At 43.7% G+C, this 27,583-nt stretch overlaps 1 protein-coding gene across 1 annotated transcript; it reads right to left on the bottom strand.

Annotated features, from left to right (window-relative positions):
• Nucleotides 1–1,449: 1,449 nt before the first annotated feature.
• On the bottom strand, nucleotides 1,450–26,904 carry LOC104994012 (chromosome unknown open reading frame, human C17orf85). The gene is made up of 13 exons (XM_010847469.1): nucleotides 26,701–26,904; nucleotides 24,694–24,759; nucleotides 22,692–22,797; nucleotides 15,075–15,200; nucleotides 12,882–13,010; nucleotides 12,592–12,668; nucleotides 11,741–11,849; nucleotides 9,069–9,168; nucleotides 8,637–8,740; nucleotides 6,517–6,802; nucleotides 4,914–5,068; nucleotides 3,425–3,586; nucleotides 1,450–2,594 (listed from the first exon to the last, which is right to left on the bottom strand). The coding sequence occupies exons 1-13, from the start codon at nucleotides 26,875–26,877 to the stop codon at nucleotides 2,359–2,361; spliced, it is 1,833 nt and encodes a 610-aa protein (XP_010845771.1). The 5' UTR covers nucleotides 26,878–26,904; the 3' UTR covers nucleotides 1,450–2,358.
• Between the last annotated feature and the right edge of the window lie 679 nt (nucleotides 26,905–27,583).

Here is a 27,583-nt window from a genome sequence, read left to right as displayed (position 1 = left end):
AGAGCTGGACACGACTGAGCGCCTGAGCACAAAAGTAATTTTCCGGGCTCTGCTTGTTTGTGAGAACTGCAAGGCTGCTGAAGTGGGCGCTCTTGGTTAGGTCAGTCTCCACTAGAGACTACCCGGCTTCCTGAAAGTCTGCCTTGATCTCTAGCAGACTAGTGAGGGCAGTAAGGCCCTGGGACAAATGGGCCTGAACTGCTGGTGGGAGGGGGTCCAGACTGGGAAACACAAGAAGTGTAAGAAGGGGCATCTTCTGAACAAACATTGCAGAGAGCACGTCAGAGGGGACGCTGGCCCCAGGGACACCTCACGAGAGGACCCAGAGGGTGGAATGGGATGGGGTTAAGTCCCATCCACAAACTCATGCATACCTTCAGTCGTCTCCTTGACCTTCCCCCGGCCTGCCACAGACACTGGTGCTGGCCAGCCCGCAGCGGCCACAGCTCTGGGGACAGTGAAACACCACTGAGACACAGTGAAGCCAGCAGCTCTGGAACCAGCCTGTTCACTGGCTAGAAGGGGAAACTGAGGCCTGGGCCCATGAAGCAGAGCCAGTAGTTGGCGTCTCTGACCACAGCCCCTGCACTTCTCATGTGACTAACCGCCCCCCGCCCCAAACCCTCCCTCCCTCTTCAAGAACCTGGCTCTCAGCTCTGTGCTTCAGAGGCAAAGAGCTGAGAAACCTCAGCGACCTTCGGTCTCAACTGGCAGAGAAACCGGAACCAGCTCTTTCCAGGAATCTTACCAGGAAGCTGAAACATCATGGTTATACATTCTCATCTTTCTACAGGGAGGGAAAACAGCAGGTTATCCAACAAAATATGGACAACACCGTTTTTCTGTAACTCTCGAGTCTCCCCGCTCTTTCTTTACTAAACCACAGCATTAATTCCGCCTTCAATCACACCATGGTGCCATCAACCATGAGTGTGACTCACTGGCTCAGCAGCGAGCAAAGATCTCTAGAGTCCCGAGCCACACTGGGTGCTGAACATTCCACGCAGGTGAGGGGCTGTGACATCACACAAGGAGCAAGGGCTTTATTCTAACTCCTAAGCTCTACTGAATTGAATTTAAAACACAATTTTTAAGCCTGCAGAGGAATACAAACACTAAATACTTCAAAATAAAAATCAAGACAGGAAGACCAAAGAACCTAAGGCCTTTTCATGCTTAAAATAATCTGAAAGGAGACTAGAAATAAACAAACTAAAATTTCTGTGACTATTATCTTATTTGCCAGTTTTGAAGATGTCCTCAGGGGCCAGAACTTGGGAGACAGAAAGGATAAACAGCAGTGCATCACTTCTGAAGTGATCACACACAACAGGTTCCCATCTCAGGGGCAGGTTTTCCTGCTTTCACTGGCCAAAGAGGAACTTAAACTCTATGTATAACAGACAGACTCTACAGTTAGGATCCTTTAAAAATAATGAGACGCCTCTCTTTGCCTTCTTCCAAAGTATATAATATATATTTAACAGCACATAAGAAGACACCACTTGAGCTTCCCTGGAGGCCAACAGGAAGTATTTTCACATATAAAAATTAAAAATTTAAACTTTCAAATCATCAGTATTTTTTAAACATAATACAGACTTACAAATTTTCAACATTAACCCATGACCCCACCCCTAGCACGAAAATCCACCCCAAATCCAGAAGTCACAGTTTTTTGTTCCTAAAAACCCCACAGCACTGAACTTGATCTTCACTTCAAGCTGATTGCTAACGAGGCTCCTGACAGAGATCCCCGGGGAGGAACGAAGGGCGGTCGGCGCTGCAGCTCTGATCTACCCGGGCAGCACGGCTGCGCCTCTGAGGTCAGGTCCATGTGAGTAAGCCCCCACACTAGGATCCTGGAAGGGTGAGCTGGCAGCTTCCCTAGTCTTTTCCTCTCGAAGGCTGTCCGATAAGCACCTGGGAATTGACTTTTCTTGGAAAAAGGGTGCTGGTAAAGCTGTCAGGGCCAAGGCAATAGTGAGAAGTTCAGTTCTCTGCTCTTTGGATGAACTGTGTAAAACTTTTCTCTTAAAAGACACAATGTTAAAAATATTAAGAAAAAAATGTCTACAAAATCTGGAGGGCTGCCTTTTCCTCAATGGGTAAAGCTTGTGGGGTGGTGGGAAAAGAATCAAGGGCCCAGAATTGTAACTCTGCAGCAAAAAGATTAGATGGATGCCCTTCAAAACAGGTCACGTTTCCTAAGATGTCTTGCTGAACTAGCAAGAGCGGAGGGCGACTGCATGAGCAAGAGGGGAGGGGCGCCAACTCCCAAGGGGGGGGGTCCTACTGTGCGCCCCGCCCTACGCAAGACTGTCAGGTTTCAGGGCGGCCGCCTCGGCCTCCAGGGCATCAGGACTCAGCCTCTGAGCCAGAGCTGCTTTCCCGACTGACTTCGATCTGGAGAGATGGCAAGTTATCTAAGCGGCTCTTCTTTTGGCGAGACTGTTCTTTCTCCTTAATCAGAGCCCCCCATGCCCTCTGCAGCTCCGAGTCGTCTTCCTCTGTGCCCGGCGCCCTGTGATCCCCTTTCTTCGTGTTCTTTTCTTTGGTCTTGGGTGCAGATCCTAAGCGAGTCCATAAGCTACCTGTGTGGGTGAGAAGGCATTTCAGCTCTGGCAGTTAATGCTGAGCAAGAGGGGCACTGCAATGCCTCACGTGCAGGGAACACTAGGGGAGGGGGGCTCTGGGGCACTTGCAACCAGGGAGCAGCCCTGGGCAGGTCCTCCGAGTTCCCTGCCAGCAGACAGGGAACTGGAACTGCTGGGAGATTCTCCCAGCTCGGGGATACGCACCCCCCACCAAAACCCCCACACCAGATACATCAGAATGAACTGGGAGGCTGCCTGTGCTCCCTCTGCCCCTGTCTGCTGAAACAACCACCTGTGCACAACTTCCTTCTGCCAGGAGCGGGCCATTCCCAGGCCATCCCCACCTACAGCATGCTGCAAATTCACGGACCTGCTACCCTGTCAACTTTTGAGATTCTGCCAACTCTCCGTTCACTTTCTAAAATGTTAGTATTTGACAATAGACAAATACATAGAATTTGATAGGATAGCCACACGATAAGGCAATTAAAAGTTTTATTTATAAAGGCTATAACTTATATGGAAAAATGATCATGATAAAATGCTATATGAAAAAAGTACGATATGTATACGGACAAAGGTTGGAACAGCAGGGAACTAAAAAGTATTCGTGTTAATCACAAAGACTCAGGGGTGAGTCTTGTTTCCTGCTTTCTGTTTCCCACACTGTTACCGTTATTGTTACGATGATTATAATGGAAGAAGGAAAAATAATTTATTTTTCTCCTGTGCTGCTTCTGTCCTGTATCAACAAAGTATTTCCATGCTGCGCCCATGGTCTCTACTCTTACCCAGTTCCCTCCCCATCAGTCCCCACTGTTACCAACCTGACTTCTTCTCTCGAGTATCAGAGTAGAGGCCTTTAACATCCTGCCTGGGAACACCCAGCCTACTATGCACATCAGAAAAGGGCTCTCTCCGAACAACTGGATTACTACCGAAAGCCTTTTCCGGAGAATATGGTCTTTTTCCTAATCGCTGGCGTATATCTAGAAAAAGAAAAAAGCACTGCTGTGACCACGTGACTATACCGTGTCATCTGTACTGCCAACCTGAGATCTTCCCAAGTGAGGACATGGGGCCCAGCACTACCAAGCTTCTAAAAGCCTTCCCTCTACACAGCCTGGATTCTCCCAGGAAAATTCAAGTGAGAACCCACAGGGGCTCGCAGCTGGGGGAAACCTTAGCTGACTGCTTCAGAAAGGAATTTTTGAGGCAGAATTGTCTTTTTTTTTTTTTCTTCTTTAAATAGTAGAATCAAGAGCAAATAATTAACAAACAGTGCAGCTAATGAGAAATACTGCACGCTCCCTGAGGGCAGAAGCCCCATTCTTTGAACATATAAGAAGCCAGTCAATAAAGACTATTACATTGAACAATAAAGGTAATGAGACCGACAAAAAGCAAAGGATCAGGGGAAGCTGTCTCAAATCAAATCTGCCTTTCCTCCAACCCCTCCAGAATCTGCCAACCCTCTGGAGCTTTCTTATGCTAATAGCAACAACACAAACAGTCATGAGCAAGTCCCTGTGCTGGGCCTTCTCCCACCTCACTCTGCTGAGAACAGCACCCCCATCTTTCAGCCCCTCAGGCCTGAGCCCCATGGCTTCTTTCCCTTTCCTCCCAGTGCTGAGTCTTCCTCCTTTACAAGGCTGGACATTTTCATCAGATCAGGTTGCTTCCTACCCCAAAGAACTCGGTTTGGTGACTGAGATCCTGTTTCCTCTCCGAGGCCTCGCTCCACTGCCACCTGCTCTGAGACGCCTCCCACAACAGGCTTTCCCCCAAAAGACCCACTCCCCTCTTCGCTCCCACAGCCCACTGCTCATAGTGCCTACCGGGCCACTCACTCCATTCAGGTTCAAGAGGAATTACCTGAACATGTGCCCTTAGGCTGCTGCATCGGAGTCTATGATGAGCTGGCATCCCCTGGGAAGACTTATGACACCCCCAGTGCCTAGCCCGGGCACACGGTGGGTATGGCCTGCTATGTGCGTGTCTGCACATATAAACTCACCAGTTCAAATTCTTAACCATTTATACAATACTTCGACCTAATTTCTATTACCCTTATGTATACCAATGACATACAGAGTAAAATCACTGTTGGGACAAAAATATCAAAAGCTAATATTGCAAAAATCTGATTAAATTTCATGCCCTCAAGTTCCAGTGCCTAACCCAAAATTTAGAAGTGATGAATCCAGACAATTAAACTGGTCTCCAAATGACAGTGTTTTATTGAAGAGCCTCCCCTGTCTGCATTTGCTTCTGGAGCTCAGGACAGAGCCCAGGAACACAACCGAACAACAATACCTGTTTTAGTACTGCTGCCAGCCGGCCGTGGACGTGTGTGCTGACGTTTTTCATCTAACAAATGTCTGACATCTGCAAATTTCTCAGCTGGCAATTTGTTACCAATTCGGTTTTTTATATTGCTTGTGGATAAAGTATCTGCCCTCATGGAATTCCTTAAAAAAGAGAGGCAGGGGTACAGTAAAGCAGCTTGAACTGTGGGGCAACACTCACACAACCATCTCACATACTCTGGAAAAAAAGCAATTTAAGAAATCCAATCTAATACGGCCAACATTCACTTAATAACACCATACACCAGTAGTAATTTGCTCACAAAAGTCACGACCGGCTTGCCAAAGAGGCCAGTCGGGGTAAGCAGCTCCCCGAGGTTTCCGGGGTGGTTTCCACATGCAGTATCTGGGAGTGATCGCAAAGCACATAACTGTGCCTGCCCTTCTCCTGGGACACAGGCCTAAGTAGAGGCCTGCGAAGGACTGAAGGCCTCTGCTTCTCCGGGCTGTGAACTGGTTGTAGTCAAGATATAAGATAGCCTACAATCCCTTTCTTTAAAGGGAAGACCTCTCCCACTGTGTCAGGGCAAGGGCATTATTCTGGCAGCATTTGCCATTGGAAAGTTCTCTAAAAACTAAGGATGTGAACAAAGCCATACAAATCAACCAGCTTACAAGTTTCTTCTTCCCTTTTCCCAAACACACCATCAGGAACTCTTAAGAGAGCACCCTAGCCTCCAGCCCTCTGAGACATGCCTATGCTCTCTGCCTTCAGGAATCTGCTCAGCCCCACTAGTTATCAAAGAATGTACTTCTTTGTCCATGAATACCAAAAATCACAGTGATAATACCTAAGGTTGGTGAATATCTAGGTAACATGTGGTAATGTGAGTGGGTAATATCTTTTAGGAAGGAAATTTAGCCATACCACATTTTAAAGCATGTGCATTGTTTTGCACAATAACTGGAATGTATCTAGTTAGTCCAACAGTAAGAAAACAGAAATCTATGGAAATCTCTGGTGGTCCAGTGGTTAAGACACTATGCTTTCACTGCTGAGGGCTCAGGTTCAATCCCTGGTCAGGGAACTAGGATCCTTCAAGCTGCAGGATGTGGACAAAAAAAAAAACAGAAATCTAAACGTCCAACAGGAAGGGATTGGTTCAACAAATGATAACATTTGGAAACAGGGACTACATATAGTTGAAAAAAGAGCAAATGTCTCCACTATATTAAATGGAAAAAGCATATTTCAAAACAATATAAACAGTATAACTTTTGTACAAATGCATCTATAATTTCCCCATATGTTATATATACACATAAAGCTGACAATAAAGTTATTTACCCAACTGCTAACAGTCACTCTTTTAGGGGAGGATGAGATTACAGGTGACTTCACCTTCTGTATCATTCATAGTTTTTATAACAAGGATCATTTCTTGTTCATTAAGAGGAAAAACCAGATGCTTTTACTCAAATTCTATAAAGGGCTGAAATTAGAACCGAAAAAAGTGATTACAAAATTAAGAGGTACTAAGAAGAAGTTAGTAATCGGATTTCAATCAAATTAAAAGCTAGCAGTGATAAAAAGAAAAGAATATTTTTACCTGATATTTTTCAACTGAGATTCCACCTCATCAGCATACATGGTCATTTTCATGCTCTTCTTTGGTGAAGGAGTGGAAATCATCTTCAGCTCCAGGTCATAGTCCATTTCATCAGAGTCTGAGCTGCTGGCGCTGGACCGCCTGGACGCGCTCCGCTCCCGGGTCTGCTTGAGGGCCGGGAGCTCCGCGTGGTACTCCACCACCACTCTGTCGTCGGCATCCATGTCCTGCTCCTCCTCCTCTTCTTCTTCCTCTTCAATAGGTTCCTCAGGAACATTCACTAGTCCTAAGGAATTTAACCAAAAATCATTATTAGTAAAAGCATGAATACTAACACCTGATCTTCTGTTCTGTATCAGTGACCTTTGTAGAAGATGAGATTCCCATCCTAAGAGTTTACTGGAGCACTGTCTCTAACAGTGCTGATCTGGTTACCATTCTGACCCCTACAACACATGAACATCTAGGTAAAGGATGGCCTAGCAGCCTGATGCAATTTTATAAAGTTATCTAAAATACAGACCCTCATCATTATTCACAGATTCTAGATTTATGAATCTGCCAATTTTATTTGTAATTCCACAACCAACACCCATGGCACTTTTGTGGTCATTTGTGGACATGCACAGGAGCCCCCAAAAATTGAGACACCAGCCATGCAAGTTCCCAGGTGCAGGGAAACAAGGTCTGTCCTGCCTTTCTGTTGCAGCGCTCAAACACTGTAAACAAGGGTCCTTTTTGCGGTCCATGAGTGCTACTTCTTAACACCTTTGTGATTTTTATTGACGATTTCCCTGTTTCAAACAGCCTCCGAGCAGAATTCCAAAGCTGTCTAGTGTTCCTAAATACAAGAAGGCTGTGATATGCCTTATGGAGACAACACATGTGTGAGACAGGCTTTGTTTGGGCCTGAGTTCCAGGGCTGCTGCCCTTGAGTTCAACGTTAATGAATCAACATGTATTAAATAAGGTGTCCTTAATCAGAAACATACATCAAATTAAGGTTCTATATTGATCAGTTGACAAAAAGTGTGATTAAGAGTCTCTGAATGGTTTTCAATGATCACGGTGACTTTACAAAACATAACCGCCATGAATAATGAAATGTGCCTTTAAAGGTCATGGAAAAATGCTTATAAATGGAAGAAGCACAATATAAAATATATGTCCACAACAGTTATATTTATTGTGAAAAGAGACAAATAAGAAAAATATAAAATGAAATCAGTTCTTATCTTTTTGCTTTTTAATTGCTTTGATATGAATACTAAGATTATATGATAAAAATATCTTAAAGTAAGTGAAATTGGAAAAGCTTAACTGTCTAACAGAAAAGTATGTGCATTAAGATGTAGGTTTCAAATATCCAAGTTTGGGCATTCACATTAAATTAGAATGTATAGATTTCACCTCTCCCCGTCCCTACTACAAAGATAAAAGTGTATGCCTGTCACTCTGTGTTTGTGCTGACTTGGCTGGTTCTACAAAGTGTGTAGATTTTCACAGATCAGTTTCAACATAAAAACAAATCTCTATAAAACATAATAAAAACAGTTCTTTAAGAATAAGCACCAAAAGAAAGAAAGCGGGGAAGAAAGGGAGATTTGAAGGGTGGGAAGGTGGGAGCCCCAGGGAGACAAAGGAACAGAAAAAGAAGAAAAGAAAAAAGACAAACAAAAACCAAAATGAAACCCGTGTTGTATCCCACTTCACTGCGGCATTCACGTGCACAAGCCAATAAGCAGAGTACTAGACACAGCAGCTTATTTTCATCATCAGACAAAAGAACAATAAAATCAACTCGTCTGACAAAATAATTTAAAAATTTTTTCATGCAGCTTTTGTTATTAATTAGGAAAATTAGATTCCGTAGGAAAAGTTTTAATTTTTCCTACATTTTGCCTTTATTGTTAGAATAGCGTTTATAAAATCATTTGACCTCTTTGTATGGGCAATTTCAAATTAACTGTGACTTGACTTACTTTCCTATATGTTGGCAGAGGGTGAGGGCAAGGAAGAGAGGATGATAAAGTTTGGAACCTTAAAGGACTGTATTAAGGATAAAAATGTCATTTCGGGAGCCAAACATGTGTCTACCCAAGAGCTGAGCAGGCAACTACCGGAATGTCGGTGTTTATAGGACGTCAGGCCAACGTCGTCCCCAATCAGGGCTCTCTTCTTAATAACATCCCGCTGAATGCGACGGGAATGGTATCTCCGCTTCCTGCAACATCGCCAAAATAAGCACAGAATCAAAAACCAAGAGGAAGGGCCTCGACGTCCACTAGTTAATGTCAACTACACCCTGACGCGACGTTAGGTGCTGACACAGAGACATGTCGCATGAAACTGAAACTCAGCATTCTCACACCATTTACCACAGTTAAAAGCCTTGAGCGCTTTCTTCTTGTCTTCCTCACGTCCATCCACACACGGTGCTGACAGTCCACTGCAGAATACCCGCTGAAGAATACCAACTAATGTAGATCCCTGAAGGATTATGAAAAGCTTAAGTACTATATAAACTGTTGTATTTAAGGTTTTGGACTCACCAAGAGTTACTAAGGATTCCTTTCATGCCTCCGTAATTTGGATTCCCATATTTCATGTAATACTGACTTCTCCTTGCTGCTCCAAGTTCCTTTTTGTCATCTAAAAATTAATTACAACAGTTACCAAGGACTCCCTGCGAGTGTGAAGGCAATGTTAAATGGGTTTGAACAAACAGAATGTTTTTCATAGCTGGGATCAGATCAGCACACTCTGCCTACAGAAGAGAAAGATGCACTATGACCACTCTGAGTCCTCCTAAAGCAGTGCAGTGTCGAGAGGGTGGAGCAAAACTCAGAGACGAATGAGGTTAAGCTGCTGCCGGGGAGCTGACTTCAAAGAGAAAATGCCAGCAACAATAACAACAACAACAACGCAATTCCCAAGAAGCAAAAGAGAGTGTAGGTTATCACCAGCGTTCAGGAATCAAAAAGGCTTTTACAAGAGGTGGCACTTTCATTGCCCTCCGAAAGATGATACTCGTTTCTGAACGACACACACTAATGACACAGAATCAGGGTCCAAGAAACAGGTTATACATAGGTCCATGTATTTGGTAAACCATGCACTCAAATAAGCAAAAGGAGAACAGATCCCATTTATCAAGGTAAAATGCCAGTTAACAGGAAGAAAAGGTGCTCAGTGAACACACGTATCTTCACAATATAAAGGCCTCTTGACAACTCCATGGGCACGCACTCACTACAAAAGATGAGTACCGACGAGAGTGCACCCAGTGCTCCAGGTAAACCTAGAGGCATAAACCAGAATGTGCACCCTACGAAAAACACGCCCACCAGCGCCTTGGAGAAACGGCTGGTTCCAGATCTGGGACTAGGAAAGTACAAGTTGAGACTGGCAAACCAAGATGGCGCCTTGTGCCATAATTGCAAGAAAGTACTCGAAGAATCACGCAGGCGTGTCAAAAGAACAGTGTGAAGAGGCTCTACTGATTAGATCCAAAATAACCTGTGAATCCAAATAATGACAGAAGGAATGATAGCCCACTGAATAAAACTCCACGAATCTAAACTAATATAAACAAGTAAATGCATTTTTAAAAAAACAGGTAAATACATCAATAAATGGGTAAAAAGGGAAAGCTCCCCCTTACAGTTAAGTGCCAACTAGTAAATGAGAGAGTTAAAAAATCATCAATGGATCTAAAGCTCCTGTATGGCAATCTGATGAGGAACAGGCTATTTACATAGCCTCAAAGCATCTCTCCACAAAACTCCAAATTATAAATGGAAAAAGTAACTTTACAGTGAGAAACCTGGCGACTGTCACCTTAACCAGGAGATAATGGTTAGCATCCCCAGGAAGGGGACAAATAAATGCAATGTGCCTCCTGATACGACACACTGAGAATGACACAATCTCTGTGGTGTAAGCACACAACTCGAATTTAATTACAAGGAGACATCAAACAAACCAAAACTAAGGGGCAGCTTACAAAATAATGAGCCTGTTCTCTTTAAAAATGTCTCAGTCAAGGAAAACAGCAGAGGAGTGGCTCCACATTCAGGAACACTGAGGGAACACGGCAGACTGAAACGCCCAGTCCTGGAGTGGACCCTAGTGTAGCACGGAAGGAGTACCAAGAATAACCCAAATTTACTTGACAATCATCATCGTCGCTGTCGTCGTCATCATCAAAGACTGCCCACATACTGCACTCGATGTGTGCCAGGCAGTTTTAATGCACACTGCGGGGGTCCTGGTAAAATCTGAACACAGACTATGAACTGGATAACAGAATGGCACTAATGTTAAATTTCCTAATTTTGATGACTGTGTAAAACAAAGTCCTTGTTCTTCAGAAATACTTACTAAAGTATTCAGGGGTGAAGGGTTGTCATTTCCAATAACTCTCAATTGACTCAAAACCACTCCTCCCACATTATTAATGCATATCAAAATCACTGTGCATAAAAGGCCTTATGAATTATTAATAGGCTTTTAATTTAATTCTTCTGAGAATTAGAGCTGAAAGGTACTATTAGCAACATCTAGGAAGACACTGCCGTGATACATGAAATTTTTAAAATTTTTCATAGTTCAGATGATAAATTGGCTGAAAAGCATATGGGGCAAACCAGCTTTAACAGAAAATAACTTACTTTAGCCAGATATCACAAAAGTATACAAATAGCTATTATCCACTTTCAGTGTCTGAAATTCCAACTCAGGCAGCAAGTCATCGATTTTGTTAAGTGTAGAATGTTACAGTTTGAAGGATCTTTGAGATTACTTGGTCTAAGTTCCAATTCAAAAGAGAAGGCGTCACTTAATAAATATCACTTCATTAAAAATAAAAGTCAGGGGCTTCCCTGGTGGCTCAGTGGTAAAGAATCCGCCTGCCAATGCAGAAGATACGGTTTAGATTCCTGATACAGGAAGATCCCACATGCCAAGGAACAACTGAGTCCCTGCATCACTACTACTGAGCCTGTGCTCTGGAACCCAGAAGCCACGACCACTGAGCCCACACACCACAGCTACTGAAGCCTGGGCACCCTAGAGCCTGTGCTTTGCAACATGAGAAGCCACCGCAATGAGGAGCCCCCACTGGCCAAAACTAGAGAAAAGCCCGAGCAGCAAGGAAGACCCAGCACAACCAAAAATAAACAAATAAAATTATTTTTTAAAATCAATACCAATTATCATTTACCTTTTGTAGCAAATCTCATGAATAACCTATTTCCTTTAGCAAGCTTGTTAGCTGGACGAAGATCGTTTCTCAGCAGCGACTCTTCTTCTACCTGCGACAACGTGTCCAACTTAAGAAAAAAAGAGCGTTTCGATATAAAAATTAAAGCCTTTTTTCATGTTCATTCAGTAGCAAAGATACCATGGATTAAGGAAGCAATCTACTTTTAATAAAACCCATAAGCATCACAGCACCAGTTCCTCTGCAGAATGTCTAAGTCAGAGGTCTTCCCTGACCACCTTGTCTAAAAGAATCATCTCCATCATTGACTATCCGCTTACCCTTCTTTACTTTTCTTCATAGCACTCATCACTTCCTGACATTACATTACATATCTGCGTATCTGTGTATTGTCTGTCTTCCCCACTAGAATGTAGGCTCCAACAGGGCAAGGACTTTGTTTTGCTTGACGCTATATCCCCAGCACCTAGAATTTGGTATATAGTAGGCACTTAATAAATAATTTAAAAATGAATACACTTTAATATTTCCAACAATAGTACATATGCCATTAGGAGATACACCATTACTTGCTATTCCTTAATTTTACTGATTAGATAGCACTGCAAAGTCTTTCTCAATAAAACCATTTCCTTTCATACAGAAGTGTGAGTACTAAGGTCTCAAGATGAATTGTTCATTACACCCACAAGAACTTAAAAGGCGAAGAGCCTGGGCCCCCCTCAGGGGGTTCGATGGTGCTAGTCAGCGGAAGAACACAACGTCCTATCCTAAGCCTTAACGCTCAGGTATCAAGGCTGTAGGCAGCTGTTTACAGGGAAACCTCACAGACACCTGTGCCCTCTACTGACCTCTACATCACTTGTGGTCTCATCTTCAACTTCTCCTTCTTCAGCCTCATCGTCATCAGAACTGTCTTCCTGCTTGTCTAAAATGGAATGTGAGGGACAAGATGAATCTTCACTCCATCTCACATACATTAAAAGTCTAACACTGTCTCCTCCTCTTTATTAATGATCCAAAGCATCATAGCTTGTTTCAGAAATAACTGGCAATGAGATACTACGTTAACACTGCACAGAATTCAAATTGTAAAGAATAGGACCTTCAGCCCCAAAGTTCCTCCTCTGTAGTCAGTTACCTTTTTTACTTTTCTCAGATGACTTTTCCTCATTGGCATCCTTGCTTCTTATCTTATCCAGGGCTGGCAGAGAACTCATATTGATAAGGGCTCTCGTGGCCGTCATTTCATCCAACCAAACCACATTACCTAAAATAAGATGTAAAATAACACATCACATCCAAGTGATTAAGTTTCCTGACAGCAGAGACTACATTATATTCACTGCTACAGTATCATTCAGCTACGGACTGGCATCAATAAATGTACAGACCAACCAATGAAAGAAGTATAGAATCTGGTAGTAAAAACTTCTTTAATAAGATTAGCCTAGAGAAGTACTCCAAACTGGGTCCCGCAAAATACTGGTCAGGTACTCCATGAAAAAAAGTCCTATATATTAAAAATGCCTGGCATACAGTAAGTGTTATACATAAGTGCTAGCAGTTTCTGATGACGATGATGAAAATGTCAAACAAATGTCCTTTATCCTTTATTCTTCTGCCCCTCACATGGAAGCCCTCTGCTCTTCCTTGTCATCCAGACATGCTACATGATGTTTCCCTACTGTAAAGTGTGGGTGATGAGGCACCCATGGCATATATAGAATGGAGGAGTGACAGCTACTTGGCTTTGCAGCAACCAATTTATTTTGCTCCTTTAAGAGAATTTATCAAGAAAAAGGTCTTGAGAAGATCAACTTTAAAGCAGCATTTCTCAAACTTAAGCTACCCCTGTATCTCAGTTTGGGAAATGAAGGTCTAAAGATTCTCATTTTTTGTTAATAACATGCTACATTGTTGTTGCTGTTATTTAGTCACTAAGCCATATCTGAATTTTTTGTGACCCCATGGACTGTCACCTGCCAGGCTCCTCTGTCCATGGGATTTCCCAGGCAAGAATACTGGAGTGGGTTGCCATTTTCTTCCCCAGGGGATCTTCCAGACTCAAGGGATCAAACTTGGGTCCCTTGCACTGGCAGGTAGATTCTTTACCAGAGTCACCAGGGAAGCCCAATATGATACATGGTCTTGAGCAAGTAATTTCCCCCGTTTCTGATGTACATGAGGGAGTGAGCTGGACAACGCTAAGGGTCCCTCTAACATTGCTTAGATAGATAGTTTTAATTAGTTAAATCAGCTGTTAGCAAATCTAGCCCATGACCCATTATTCATTCATTCATCCATCATCCATCCATTTATCTACTTATATTTGTACTTTATTTATTTAGTTATAAGTAACATACAATAAACTACACCCTGCCAACTGTTTTTGCAAACAAAGTTTTACAGAAAACAGCCAGGCTCATTCAATTATATGGTCTATGGCTGTTTTCATGCTACAATGGCAGAGCTGGGTAGATTCCACAGAGAATATATATGGTCTGCAAAGCTTACAATATCTTTTATCCGGTCTTTTATTTTTATTAAAAAAAAAAAAAGTTTGCCAACCCCTGATCTGGATGGTCTAAGTTAAGCAAATAGAAAAAAGGAGAAAAATCTTTTAACTCAGTCATGTTTCTTCTTTTGGTGATTTAACATCTAAAGAAAGCAGCCAGAAAAACTGGGAAAACCAGGTCAGCATGCTGGCAGAAAATGATGCTAGACTAGAAGTGAGTCAGGACCAGAAGCCAGCAGAGTGGGTACCGAAGGTCAGACTAGACTTGAGAGTAGGGACACAAGTCAGAAATCACAGTTAGCTCACAAGCGGAACAGCCCCAGATTAGGACCAGCAGATGAAGCTCGAGAGAACACAGACCAGAGCAAGCAGAGGTGAGAGGTCTGGCACAGCGTCAGAGGGCTCTGGTCTATTTCCAGGTCAGAGACAGCACTCTGAAAAGCTGTTGCAATGACAGAGCTGAAAGCCCTGACACGGCAGCCCCAAGTCTATGCAGTTGGACTCACGCCTTTGCTGGGAAACTGTGGGTGTCAGGAGGGGTCACAATTGTGTACCTGGATTCAGATGCCAGCAACCAACCTCCCAGCGGCCTGACCACCACCCCTGAGCTGCCTCGGAACACTTATGGAAAATGATATGGCAGGCTGGCTACTGTACAAGGACTCTGGTTCTCATCAGTGGGAAATTTTTCTCTCCTGGGCTGAAGGCAGAGGTTAGACATAGTCTGGCCACAATCGTTCACCATTTGAGATGGCAAGAATTCTTTTAAAATCATATATGAAAGCATATTCAACAGAACACTTTGGGGGTACTTACAGGAGGTATCATCCAACCACTCGATGTGAGCTGGAGGATATTCTTTAAAATAGGAAAAGACATCCTGGGTGCTCATCTCATCTACTCCACAAATGTAGATTGTCTCCAGTCTCACTTTGGGGATTGCTAGGAAAACAGGACACAGAAAAGATGAGAGAATTTTCCCACCTGCTGCTGCACAGCCCACCAGCACCCCTTTATGACAGTTCAGATAACACGGTTAAAGAGAAATACACTGGGACTTCCCCAGCAGTCCAGTGGTTAGGACTCTGTGCTTCCACTCCAGAGGGTACAGGTCCCATCTCTGGCCAGGGAACTAAGATCCCACATGTCACATGGCAAAAAAAAAAAAAAAAAAGAATATGCTGAAAGAGATGACAATTATTTCAAAAGAAAATAAGACTTGACAGCAAGGCAAACTTTAAGTTTTTATCACACAACAAGAGCATTAAACAAATGACTTAATTCAGAATGGGCTTATTAGGCTGAGAAAGATTAAACAAGTGGTGCTTATAATATACACGATACCTTCTCCTCAAAATGACCTGTAGTAATTAAAGGAATATCAAATGCGACAGGACTACACACTGAACTTGATAAACTGATTCTAATATTTTTTAAAGGTATGTCAAAGAGAAATGTGTATTAGTCCAGACAATTCTGAAAAGAAGAAGAGACACTGCCCTTGGATGTAAAGCAAAGTCTGAAACTGGAGTAAAGAAATCCTACAAACCAGTAAGAAAATGACAGTCCCAAACAGAAATGGGCAAAGAACAGGAGCAGGCAATTCACACACAAAGAAAGAGGAAAGGCCAATAAACACGTCAAGAGATGGTTGGCCTTACTACTAATCAGGAAAATCCATCTTAAGACAAGGTATCAGTTTCCACTGACCAGATGTTTAACTTAAGTCTTTTAGTATCGGTTAGTGGCAGAATGAGACACGGCCTCTGCTGGTGGAAAGTGTGAACTGGCACAGCCACTCTGAAGGGCAACTCAAGAGTACCTATTACAAATGAATTAATAGGCTTAGGAGTTCTCTTCAATATGTGTCCTAACACATGGGTTCACAGAGTGGCTCACACAGAGATGTTCGTTGCAGCACTATTTTAATAACCCAGTAGCTATCAAAGTAATAAATTATGGCTTATCCATATCAAATGAATCAGGGTTTATCCATATGATAGTCAAAGGACAGTAAGCAAGCAGTTAAAAACAAAGAGATAATTTATCACATACCATGGAAAGATTCTAAGACAGATTACTGAGTGAAAAAAAAGATGCAGAAAAATACATACATTAAAAAAAAGATAAATATCACCAATTATTTTCTAAAGGTACATATTTATTTACACAAATATCTAGAAAAAAAAGGCTGGAATAATTCAGTCCACACTGATAATAGCTCTTACCTCTAGGAAGGAAGAAAGGTTGAAGGCTGTGGTTAAAAGGAATCCCAGCATTACCAGAACTGTGTGTTAACTTTACATTATTTAATCTTTTTAATTGTGAAATACATCACAAAGAAAAGATCATCAAAATATACATCAACAAATGTATCAAAAAATACATCAACAAAGAAAAGATATTTTTAAAAATACCTTAGATCCACCACCTAGCTTTATGCTTAAATTCCTATAACAATGCGAGGCAAATAAAATGCTACATATAATGCCAGGCCCTGTGTAAGCTCTCTGTATCCCTTCTCTCCCCAGCTTCTCCAAAGCAGTTCTGTCAAGAATTCAACATCCACGACTCTTAAGGATGCTTTTATATGTCATATATTTTATTTAAAACAAACCCAAAATACACGTGAACATTTCCAGATAAAAATTCCTTTTTTTCTTTTGTCATTTTGAAGAGTACAAGATAGGTTTAATGGGAGCCCATTCAATGTGGCCAGAATAAATTGGGTAAGTATTGTTCTGCCAACTCAGATACATGAAGACAGAGATATCAAGATTTATTAATCCTAGCACTAATCCTTATTAGTGCCCAGCAGTACAACAATGAGCAGAAGGACTTCTCTGGTGGTCCAGGAGCTAAGACTCCACGCTCCCAATGCAGTGGGGCAGGACTGATCCCTGGTCAGGGAATTAGATCCCACATGCATGGTACAGCTAAGACCTGGAATAGTCAAACAAATACGTAAGCAAATACTAAAAAAAAAAAAAGAAACATGAGCACAGACCCAAGTGAGATGGAAGCCACACTGGCCATGCAGAGTGACTCTAACATGCAGGGTGGGAAACTCAAGGGGTAGCCCGGGGAACCTCCTCAGTTCTTGAAACTAAGTGGCATGATTTTGGAAGAAAAGAATCCTATGAGAAGTAAAGAGCTGGTTCTGAAGAAGGTAACAAACAACAAGGAGAGCTCCTGGTGAAGGCAGAGGAAACAGACTACGGAGCGAGAGAAGAAAATCTTGGAGATGCTGATATGAAGAAGGACTAATCATACATGAGATAAGCTCAAGAAACGATGGAAGCCTGCCAAAGCAGAATGTCCACACTTCGTCACCTTGCTGACAACATCACTGCTTAAAATAAAACAAAGCAACAAAGACGGCACCTAGACTCAGGCCCAGCTGACGAGCGAGGACTAACTGCTGAGGTGCCAGTAAACAGATGGACGGGGGGATGGAACTGGGTATTCACCAAGTGCCGACTGCAAGCAAGGGGGTGAGGGAGTCATCCTCCCTTCCAACAGGGAAGACCCCAATTACTGACAGGTAGCAGTACAAAAAGGGCTCCTTGGTGGCTCAGACGGTCAAGAATCTGCCTGCAGTGCGGGAGACCCGGATTCGATCCCTGGGTTGGGCAGATCCCCTGGAGGAGGGCATGTGGCAACCCACCCAGTACTCTTGCCTGGGGAATTCCCATGGACAAGAGCCTGGCAGGCTACATTCCGTGGGGTCACAAAGAGTCAGACACGACTGAGCAACTAAGCACAGTACACAAAACTCAAGTTTTTAGGAAAGCAGATTTCTGAAAATCCAAAGAAGTAGTAGTCAGTCCAAGCCTAAGATCAGAAGGATCAAAAAACCTGGAACACACTAAATACAGTAACTCAGAGTATGAGAGGTGATCCCAAGAAAAGAGAAAGCAGCAAAGCTTAGCTGAGCATGACCTGCAAAGAACACGCATGGGAGATGGATAAAGGACAAATTAACAAATATAAGAGAATAGATGTAAGAATCTGAAAAACTTTGTCAGGCTCTAAAACAACATACGAAGTGCCGATGACAGACTGTCAAGTGAAGAGAAAGAAAGCGGCATGACTACAAAGGGGAAAACAAAAATAAAGTCCACACTCGGGAAAGATTAGAAGGAAATCCACAAAATGCTGACAATGACTGGGTTTGGGTGGTAGACTGTGGGCAACTTCTCTTCTTAATTCATTCTCCAAATGTTCTTTGGTGGATATGAACTGTCTAACATCTAAAGAAGAAAAGGTTATAGTCCAGAGCCAACAGGCTCAACAAAAATGCTGATGGTTGGTTTTATTTACAAGTGTTTGGAGCAACACTGCTTTGGGAAGATGATGCAGGAAAAAGGGCAGGACTGTTGATCAATTTTGCTACAGTACTAACGGACAGCAGCAGCTATCATTAAGGAAGAACCAAAACCAAGACAGGTGACAAGGGCTTTAGAAATAGTCTTTTTTTTTTTAATCTTTTGGCCTCACCCTGTGGCATATGGGATCTTAGTTCCCTGACGAGGGATCGAACCCATGCTCCCTGCATTGGCAACAGAGTCTTAATCGCTGGACTGACAGGGACGTCCCCAAGGAATAGTTTTAATAGATTCAAACCCTCTAGTTTAGAGTTATACCCCACTGTACTGACTAAAACACGAAGCAGTGATTTCACAATCGGGTAATAATCTCTTAAGATTATTGCAGGGAAGGAGCAAGGTACCTTAAATCCTTGAGGACTAATCCCATACTGACTTTCATAAAAGAAGAAAAGAGAAATTCCCAAACAGATCAAAAAGACTGTCATTCTCAGAAATTTTTAAAATACACCTTAGACAGAATCTCTGATCCCTTAAGAAACCAAGTCTTTTTCATAGGAAATGATAAGCCAAGCAGCAACCCAGCTGACCTCTTCTCTTTCCTGACTGGATTAGCAGGCCAAGAAATTCAAAGAAGACCACAGATGGTGTTCTACCTCAAGTTTATTAAGGCACGTAATCTAGATCCCCATGACAATAAAATAAGAGATGGGCCAGAAAATAGAATAAGACTACCATTCATGGATCTGTGTGTCATGGCATGATATGGGATTATCCTGTTTGACATTTACCAACAACTGGATGAACATGCAGAAGCCATATCAAAGGTAGGAGCATAGCTAAAATGCCGAAGGGCAGAATTAAAATGAACATAACTCCACAGGTTGAAACGGAGTCTTGAAATCATGATGGAACTTAATCAGGATAAAGAAAAAGGCAAGTTTTTTAAGGACACAATGAGGAAGACTCTTTCGACAGGTGCAGTTCCTGGGGGAAAGAATGGGTGCTCTGGCTGACTAGAAGATGACTACTATGAAGTGGTCAGTACAGAGACCATGGTCAGAGTCCTGCCAAGCACTCCACAAATCCAACCAAATCTGGAATCTGCACCTCACCTGGTGAAGCACAGCAAGAAACTGAGCAGGCTCTAAAGGAGGGAGACCAGAAAGTCTTGTCACATGAGAGTCCAGGGAACAGGCTGTCCATTCCTTCACCTGAAGAGTTACTGTGTGAATGAGGAAATGACTTCATGTTGTTCTAAGTGTTATGCAGTAACTAACAGATAGAAATTACTAGAAAGCAATTTCTTTTCAACATGAAGATGTATCCAAAAACAAGACTGACCGCTTCATAGATAGCTATCATGCCACCACTAGGAACTGTTCAGGCAGAGGCCACAGACCGCTGGGAACTTTGCCTAAAGGCCTGCAGCACCAGGCCAGATATGGGACCCAGGTGACTCCTAAGGTCCCTCAGCCATGAGGGCATTGACCTTGGAGATAAAAAGATCCAAGCTGCTTAACACCCAGTCACTCAAGAGTAGCAGGGCATTCAGTACAGACTGGTCTAGCACACTGCATCCCTGAAACTAGCAGAGACGTCAGGAACACGGGCTTCAGTCAGACCAGCCTTCTAAGTCAGCCTTGCTACTTACTCCCCGTGGGACCCTGGGCAAGTTTCTGAACCTCTCAGCATCTTCCTTTCCCCACCAGTAAAACAGAAATGATAACGCTTTCCCTGCAATGGGGTTGCTGAAAGGGTACATTAATCACACAGCAGAGTGACTGGCATGTGGGGAGCACTTATAGAATGGTATATTTCATCACTATTGATATTAAGAAGAAGAAATAACCCGGTACCTTACTGTGGCTGCAGGAATCGAGATGTTTATTCCAATGTCCCCATTCTCACAAGAGGCTGGGCCACTTAAATGGCTGTCTGGAAGATGGAGAATGCCAGATAATAATAATAACTAACATTTACTATGTGCCAGGCACCACTCTAGGAATCCTAACATTTTGTTAGAACCTCCCAACAACCCTGTAAGAACTAAGTTAACCTGACTTTACAGATGAAGATACTGAGGTTCTTAGAGGCTAAATAACTTGCCTAAGATCACAGAGTTAGAAGGTGACAAGTCAAGATTTGAATACAGTCAGTCAGGCTTCAGAATCCACGCTCTTAGGGTACAGTTAACCCTGACTGTACAACAGAATTACCAGGGGAGATGAAAAAACAGAAACTCTGAGATTTATCCAAACCTACCCCCTACTCTAATTTAAATTGATCTGGGAAAGGCAGCAGGGTTCTCTGGAGTTCAAGAACACAGTCTGAAGCCATGCTGCCTTCTGGGCCAAAAACAGGTTGTAACGAGCCACTGATAGTCCAGGGAGATCTACAGTCTTTTATGAGTATCTTCAGAATCAAGATTGTTTTTCAAAAAGCTTTTTTTTTAAATTAAAATTTAACCCCAAAAGAAGAGATCCTATTCAGGAGGGTATCATATTCCCATTTTATAAACAAAGAGAATGAGACCTAAAAAATTTCACTAACTCACCCACATTCACTAAAGAACTGAGACTGGATCCCAGGAGGGCTCTGGCTCAGAAGAGCCCCAGCACAGGTGGGAAGAGAGACTGACGTGGGTAATCAGGGATGCTGCAGAGGGAATGACATCTGAACCAGACAAAGTGTGGGACAAGGAAAGACAAATCAGCAGGGTGACAGGCATGAACGAGATCAGAGGCAAGATGTCACATGGAATGCGCCCAGGACTAGAAGTAAACAGGCATGATGTGAAACCACGGTGCTCTCAAGGTAGAGCTGTGGGACAGGCCTCAGACGTCTGTGTGGGTCCAGTGTGCAGGCACATGGACAACCAGCTGCACGGCTGGCCCTGGCCTTCACAGGACTTTTCCTGAAACAGCCAGCCACTCGAGCAGGTGCCTGGAAACCTAGCCTGTGAGGCAAGCAAGGTCATGTTTCCAAATTGAACACGATGCAGAATAAAAACAGTGAAGTAGCATCCAGAGTTGAGCTACTCTGAGCACTGGGAAGGACCGAGGAGGCCTGGGTCTCTGCTATCATGTCATACACTGTAAGGCAACAGAGCACAACAGTTAAGAGTGAGCTTTAGAGTCAGATAAACCTGGGTTCTAATCCTGACTCCACTTTTACCAGTTGTGTAAACCTGCGCATTTATTTAATTTCTTTGAGCCTGTTTCCTTCTTTGTAAAATAGGGATAAAAATATATTCCTCGTGGGGTTGTTGTGAGAAATGAGTACGAAACAAATACGTAATGTGCTAATTAACACAGTGCCTCATAAGATAGCAAGTTCCCGACAAATAGCAGCTATTCTTTCATTCATTCCTCAAGTTTTTATCAAATAGGCAAACCTAGAGAAACTCACACAGCAGAGCACAGACCTTTAATGTGCATTCAGATGGCTGCCTATGAAGCCCTTTGCCAAGTCTCAAATTTGCAAATACAACAAAGGGAGATCATTTGCATTTATGGAATAATAAACATGGCTGTGAACTCTCTAAAAGGGAAGCAATAATTTTCCCTTCTATTTATAAACCGTCTTCAAAAACTGGGATAGGTTATTATATTGAAGAATTCAGGGTGAGTTTCAGGAAGCAAAATACTTAACCTTAATAAAACACAAAAATAAAGTAAAATCACAAACCTGTATCAACAGACGTATTAACGGTATCCCTCCCCAATCGGACTCCTCTAAAAGAGTCTCACTGTGATACATTCCTGCTACATTTAAAGGCAAAGGAAAGTGAACACTTCTACAATAAAGCAGAAAAAGAGTAAGAGTCAGTCCCACAGAGCCACAGTTCTAATCGCCGATCTGCCACCAACTCCATGATGTTCTCTGGGGCTCCTTAGACAGTCTCCTGAAAGTTCGGACACAGCCAAATGAATACACACACACACACACACACACACACACAACACTGAGACACAGCTAATGCAGCTCATCGTTAATAGGCCACCTCAGAAGTGGCGAATTCACAAGTTCCATGTGAGGTGAGGCCAGAAGCACAAGGCCGTGGCAAGGAAACTGTGGAAAACAACCCCCAGACACCCTGTACCTTTCTTCATCATGTCTCGGTCCAAGGCTACATTTCTTTGGGCAAGATTTACTTCTGATCGAAAATGGAAGCGCTTGGCTCGCTGTTCCTTCTTTTCAATCGCTTCCTAGAAGGTGCAGAAAAAAAACCAAAGAAGTGAAATGTGGAGGAGAGTTAAATCACAAACATCAAATGATACACCAGCGACAAGCAACTCAGAAGGTGTAAACGACACTGTGCCTTGCCTCATTTTTGCAATGAACAGGGTATTGGCGATGACTGGGAGAGTGGACACTACCAATGCTGCAATCTGTCATCATCTCTAGGATGACTCAGTGCCTATCAATGTATCTGTGCAGAAACTGAGGCACAAAAAAGTTACAATGTTTGCCAGGGGCACTTCAGCTGGTAAGGGGCAGATTTTCTCCGTGCTATTTCTAGAAGCCCCACCACCGCCCCCATTTCACATCGTCTGTGTGCATGGTAATCACACCTATCACGTTATGTCTGCCTGAGCAGTCCACTCCCTAAAGCTTTTTCTGTGTTTAAAAATAACACTGAAGCCAAGAAACTCTCTCCTTTATTCTAAACTTGTGTCCACAGAATTGCCAGTTTTCATCTTGAAGTGACAAGAAGCACTGATGCTTTCTGAAAAACCAAATAATCAGCTTCCTAATTTTTTTTTTCCCAAGAGCTAAAATATACCCAGGTCCAACTGTGGGTTTCTGATAGCTCTTTGGAACCTTCACTAATTGTATATTGACTTTGCCACACTAATTGAAGGTCTGACTATAGAAAGCTTCTGGGGATTGGTAAGGCAGCAACACTTCTGTTATTTCCCAATAGTTATGTTAATTTTCTCCACTGAAGTCTTCCCATTGGAAACAACTGGTTTATCTTCCTTTGGTAACAACCAAAGTACCAATTCTTGGCTACCACCCTTTCCCCCATATATTTGTTTCAAATAATGGTAAATTGTGTAGGCTTAAGAACAGGACTGCATACTGCTTTTTCAGTTTCAGTAAGAAAACACCTTCACTTCATTCTATTTTCCTGTCAAAAAAGATGATCAGTTCTTTCTTTTTGCCTTTAAGCAATTTGAGACAGATTGAGACCCAGATAAAACACAAAAAAGCAAGCATGACATACTTATTTTTGCTTTCATACATCCAATATAGTAACACAGTGTTATTTATTCAGAGTTTTAATTCAACTCTTTAAATGGCACACATTAAAATCAGAAGGAATGTTTAAGCTGAATATCAACACCAATTAAAGCAACAAATAAGTACTGATTATAAGGAAAATAATATGTCTGGTTCTGTGAAGAGCTGCAATGAAGCTGATAATCTAGTAACAGCAATCACCAGATAAAAGGCAATACTCCCAGGCAGTGAAAACAGTTCAGTCTGCTTGGCCTTCAAAGTTTAGCCACATATTCATGAAAGCCTATTTTTCTAGGCCTCAATCAGTGAGGAATAAAGACATTTACTAAAGGCCTACTATGTGCCAGACACTTTTATGCTTTGCTTCATTTAAAGTGGAAACAGTTTACACATTTTTTTAAAAATGGATAGGGACATCCGCCTGCCAATGCAGGGGACCCAGGTTCTAGCCCTGGTCGGGGAACTAAGATCCCACATGCTGTGGGGGAACTAAGATCCCACATGCTGCGGGGCAACTAAGCCTGTGCTCGGCATCAAAAGACCCCACATGCCACAACTAAGGCATGACACAGCCAGATACATATGTATGGAAAAGGAACAAACAGAACTTTTTCTTGGACATGGTTAAGCACAGGCGTCTAGTTACTTTATCTTCTTATGGATTCAAGAACACACAAATGCTGCCTGAATGTTCTCAGGCATCACTGTGAAACACAAAATATAAACTTACAAAGGCTTAATCTAACAACGACAAAAAAAGGTGGTAAAGAATAACTGCTGCTCTACAAGTCCTAGGGACTTGCTCATTAAGTTCAACCGCTTCTCAAAATGAATCAATGAATCACGGTGTATCTTACCTTGGAGGTGACATCAATTCCAGTGATGAAGCTGCCAGCCTTGTTTTCATATCTTCTGCTTGTGTCCTAACACGAAGGGGATGGGTGAGAAATGCTAACAGGCAACTGAGGACAAGCGCATGATAAACAACAGCCTGACAACCCATTCCTTCTGGACAGTCTTCCTTTCAGCAATCTGTTCCCCACCCTGACAACCCTTTATTATGAGGAAGCCTGTCCCAGCGACTCCATGGTAGCAATCAACCACTCTACCAAGAAGCTTTTTCTAAATCAGAGCCTGTCCACAACCTAAAGTAATTCCATCTACTGAAGGTATCCGTGTAAATGAAAATCCAAAGGCATTCGTGAGAAATACCCAAGATGAGGTACAGTCACTCATCTCCCCAGCTCAGACTGGACAAATTCATTGTGCCAGGCCACCAGATGTGGCACAAGTCTTCACTGAAACGCAGAAAGTCCAGGCTCACCTCGACCTTCTGGGGGAAACGCTACACTGTGCAATGAAAACACAATGAGACTCTGCAGCCGGGGGACTCAAATCACAGCTCTAAGGTTCACTGGTTACAAGACACTGTACAAGTCCCCTGGCTTCTCTGGACCTGGGTTTCTTCTGTGGCATCTGCCTACCTTTCTGATCTCTTTTACTGCTCTTCTACTTGTGCTATAGAACTTTCTGTTTCTCCAATAAATCAATCTTGTTCTCATATCAGAGCCTCTGGGTTTACTAAGTTGCCCCTGCTGGGAACAAACTCTTCCAGATCTGCACATGGGTAGCTCCTTTCTGTCACTTAGGGTCCAGCTGAAATGTCGCTATCCAGAGGACTTTCCTGGTGATCTTGTGGCATTCTGCTTCCAGCTCTCCACAGCTTCCCTCTGCACTCTTCCATCCCATTAACATGTTTTATTTTCTCCACAGCATTCACCACTATGGGAAATTATTAGTTAACCTGTGGCCCCCAACTGGAACATAAACTCCAGGACAGAGTCTGACCTTGATCAAGCGGCTAGGACTGTGCCTGCCACAAAGTGTGGGGATGCAACAGTACAGGTCCAACGGAATGAATGAAGGGATGACATCTACTTCACAACTTCCGTGATATTTAAATGATAACATGTAAACCACTATGTTAACTTTGTTGCCAGAGTCATTATAATTTACAATCTGTAGTGCTCCTACATTTTTTTAAAAACCTTCTTCCATAATTTCAGTTTAAATGCAACACTTGCAGACATGGTAAAAAAGTGGACGAGGTCAGATGAGAAATTAAGTACCAATACTGGAGAGGAGCCACGCAGGCCTGAGACCAGCCCTAAGAACCGGACATCAGACCACCAAAGGACAAGCAAAACACCTCTCGTCATTCCTACTGTGACAGAAGAGAGGGACCAAGGACCACTGCTGGCTCGCTGATGTTCTGATTCCACGAAGGGTGAGATGCTGGAGGCACGGCGTAGCAGTGAAGGCGCGCGGGGACGAGATGACCCTCAAGTCACAACAGAAACACTGAGTTTCTGCAGCTGACAAGCCCAGCCCTCTCGAGGGAAACCGCGGGTGCTCTGTTTAACAAACACCAGCTAAACCGGAGCAGGATGCCAGCGCCCCGCTCCCCGACAGTTCCTTCTTGGCCGCTCCAGGTTGTGTCCCCGCCCCGGGGGGCTCCCTCTTTATCTCAAACTGCAGCCCCCAGACAAGCCCTACCCCTCCTCACTCGCCCTCTTGCACAGAACGGCTCGGAGGGGCAGCGAAGGGGGTGATCTCAACTACCCCCCCAATCTCTCCGACCCCTCCTCCTCAAGCCCCCTTAACACCCATTTCCGGGCGCCCGGGCGTCCTTTCTCTCGCTCCCCCGTCTCTGCTCCAGTCTGGCGCCCCCGCCCCCAGGGCGCTCGCCCCGGTGCCCCCTTCCCCAGACTTCCCCCCGGCCCCGGCCGCCTCCCCTTCCGGCTTGCTCGGGCGCGGGACACTCGCTCTGCGACCTCCTCCTCGCCCCCGCCCCCCGCCCGTACCGGGATCAGTTCCTTCAGCGAGCGCCGAACCGGCACGACCTCCAGTTCGCCCTCCTCCACCTCCATGGGCTCCGGTTCGCCTCGGTCCAAACCCGTTTCAGGCGACGGGAGCCCCAAGGCCGGCCCCGCTGGGGCCTCCGCCTTCACCGACACTCGCAGGCCCCGTACGGCCGCCATCGCCGCCCGCCGGCCGCACCACTGAGAGCCCGCCCGGCACACTGCGGGCTAGAGCGTCGCTGCTACTGGCCGCGGAGCAGCCGCCGCTACCTAGAGCGTCGCCTTCTGCGGTCAGAAAGCCTTCTTAGGCTCCGGCGTCCCCTGGTGGCAGGAGGGACGCAGGGCCGGTTGGAGCTGTATCTGGTGAAGAAGAGGCGGGGCCGACTGGGAAACCGGGGCAGGGCCTGATGAAGAGGACGGTCCCTGAGCTGACTGCCTAGTGCAGTCTGGGCTTAGAAAATAGCTACACCCTCTCTTGATGAGGGTGAAAGAGGAGAGTGAAAAAGATTATGGCATCCTGTTCCATCATTTCATGCAAATAGATGGAGAAAAAATTGGAAACAGTGACAGGTTTTATTTTCTTGGCCTCCAAAATCACTGCGGATTGTGACTGCAAGCCACGAAATTAAAAGACGCTTGCTCCTTGGAAGAAAAGCTATGACAAACCTAAACAGGTATTAAAAAGCAGAGACATCACTTTGCCAACAAAGGTCCATCTAGTCAAAGTTATGGTTTTTCCAGTAGTCATGTATAGATGTGAGAGTTGGACTATAAAGAAGGCTAAGTGCCAAAGAAGTGATGCTTTTGAACTGTGGTGCTGAAGAAGACTCTTGAGAGTCCCTTGGACTGCACGGAGATCAAAGCAGTCAATCCTAAAGGAAATCAA

The sequence above is a fragment of the Bison bison genome, unplaced genomic scaffold, assembly GCF_000754665.1.
Source record: "Bison bison bison isolate TAMUID 2011002044 unplaced genomic scaffold, Bison_UMD1.0 scf7180017864249, whole genome shotgun sequence".
Lineage (NCBI taxonomy): Eukaryota > Metazoa > Chordata > Mammalia > Artiodactyla > Bovidae > Bison > Bison bison.
Note: the sequence above shows the minus strand (reverse complement) of the source record. Positions and strands in the feature narration are given on the sequence as shown.

What these genes read in the sequence shown, in the direction of transcription:
- LOC104994012 (XM_010847469.1), bottom strand. Translation starts at nt 26,877, where the DNA reads ATGGCGGCCGTACGGGGCCTGCGAGTGTCGGTGAAGGCGGAGGCCCCA. An exon ending in CGCTGAAGGAACTGATCCCG is followed by an intron (nt 24,760 to 26,700) that starts GTACGGGCGGGG and finishes CCTTCGTGTTAG; the next exon opens with GACACAAGCAGAAGATATGA. An exon ending in ATCTGAGAAAAGTAAAAAAG is followed by an intron (nt 12,669 to 12,881) that starts GTAACTGACTAC and finishes ATTCCATTTTAG; the next exon opens with ACAAGCAGGAAGACAGTTCT.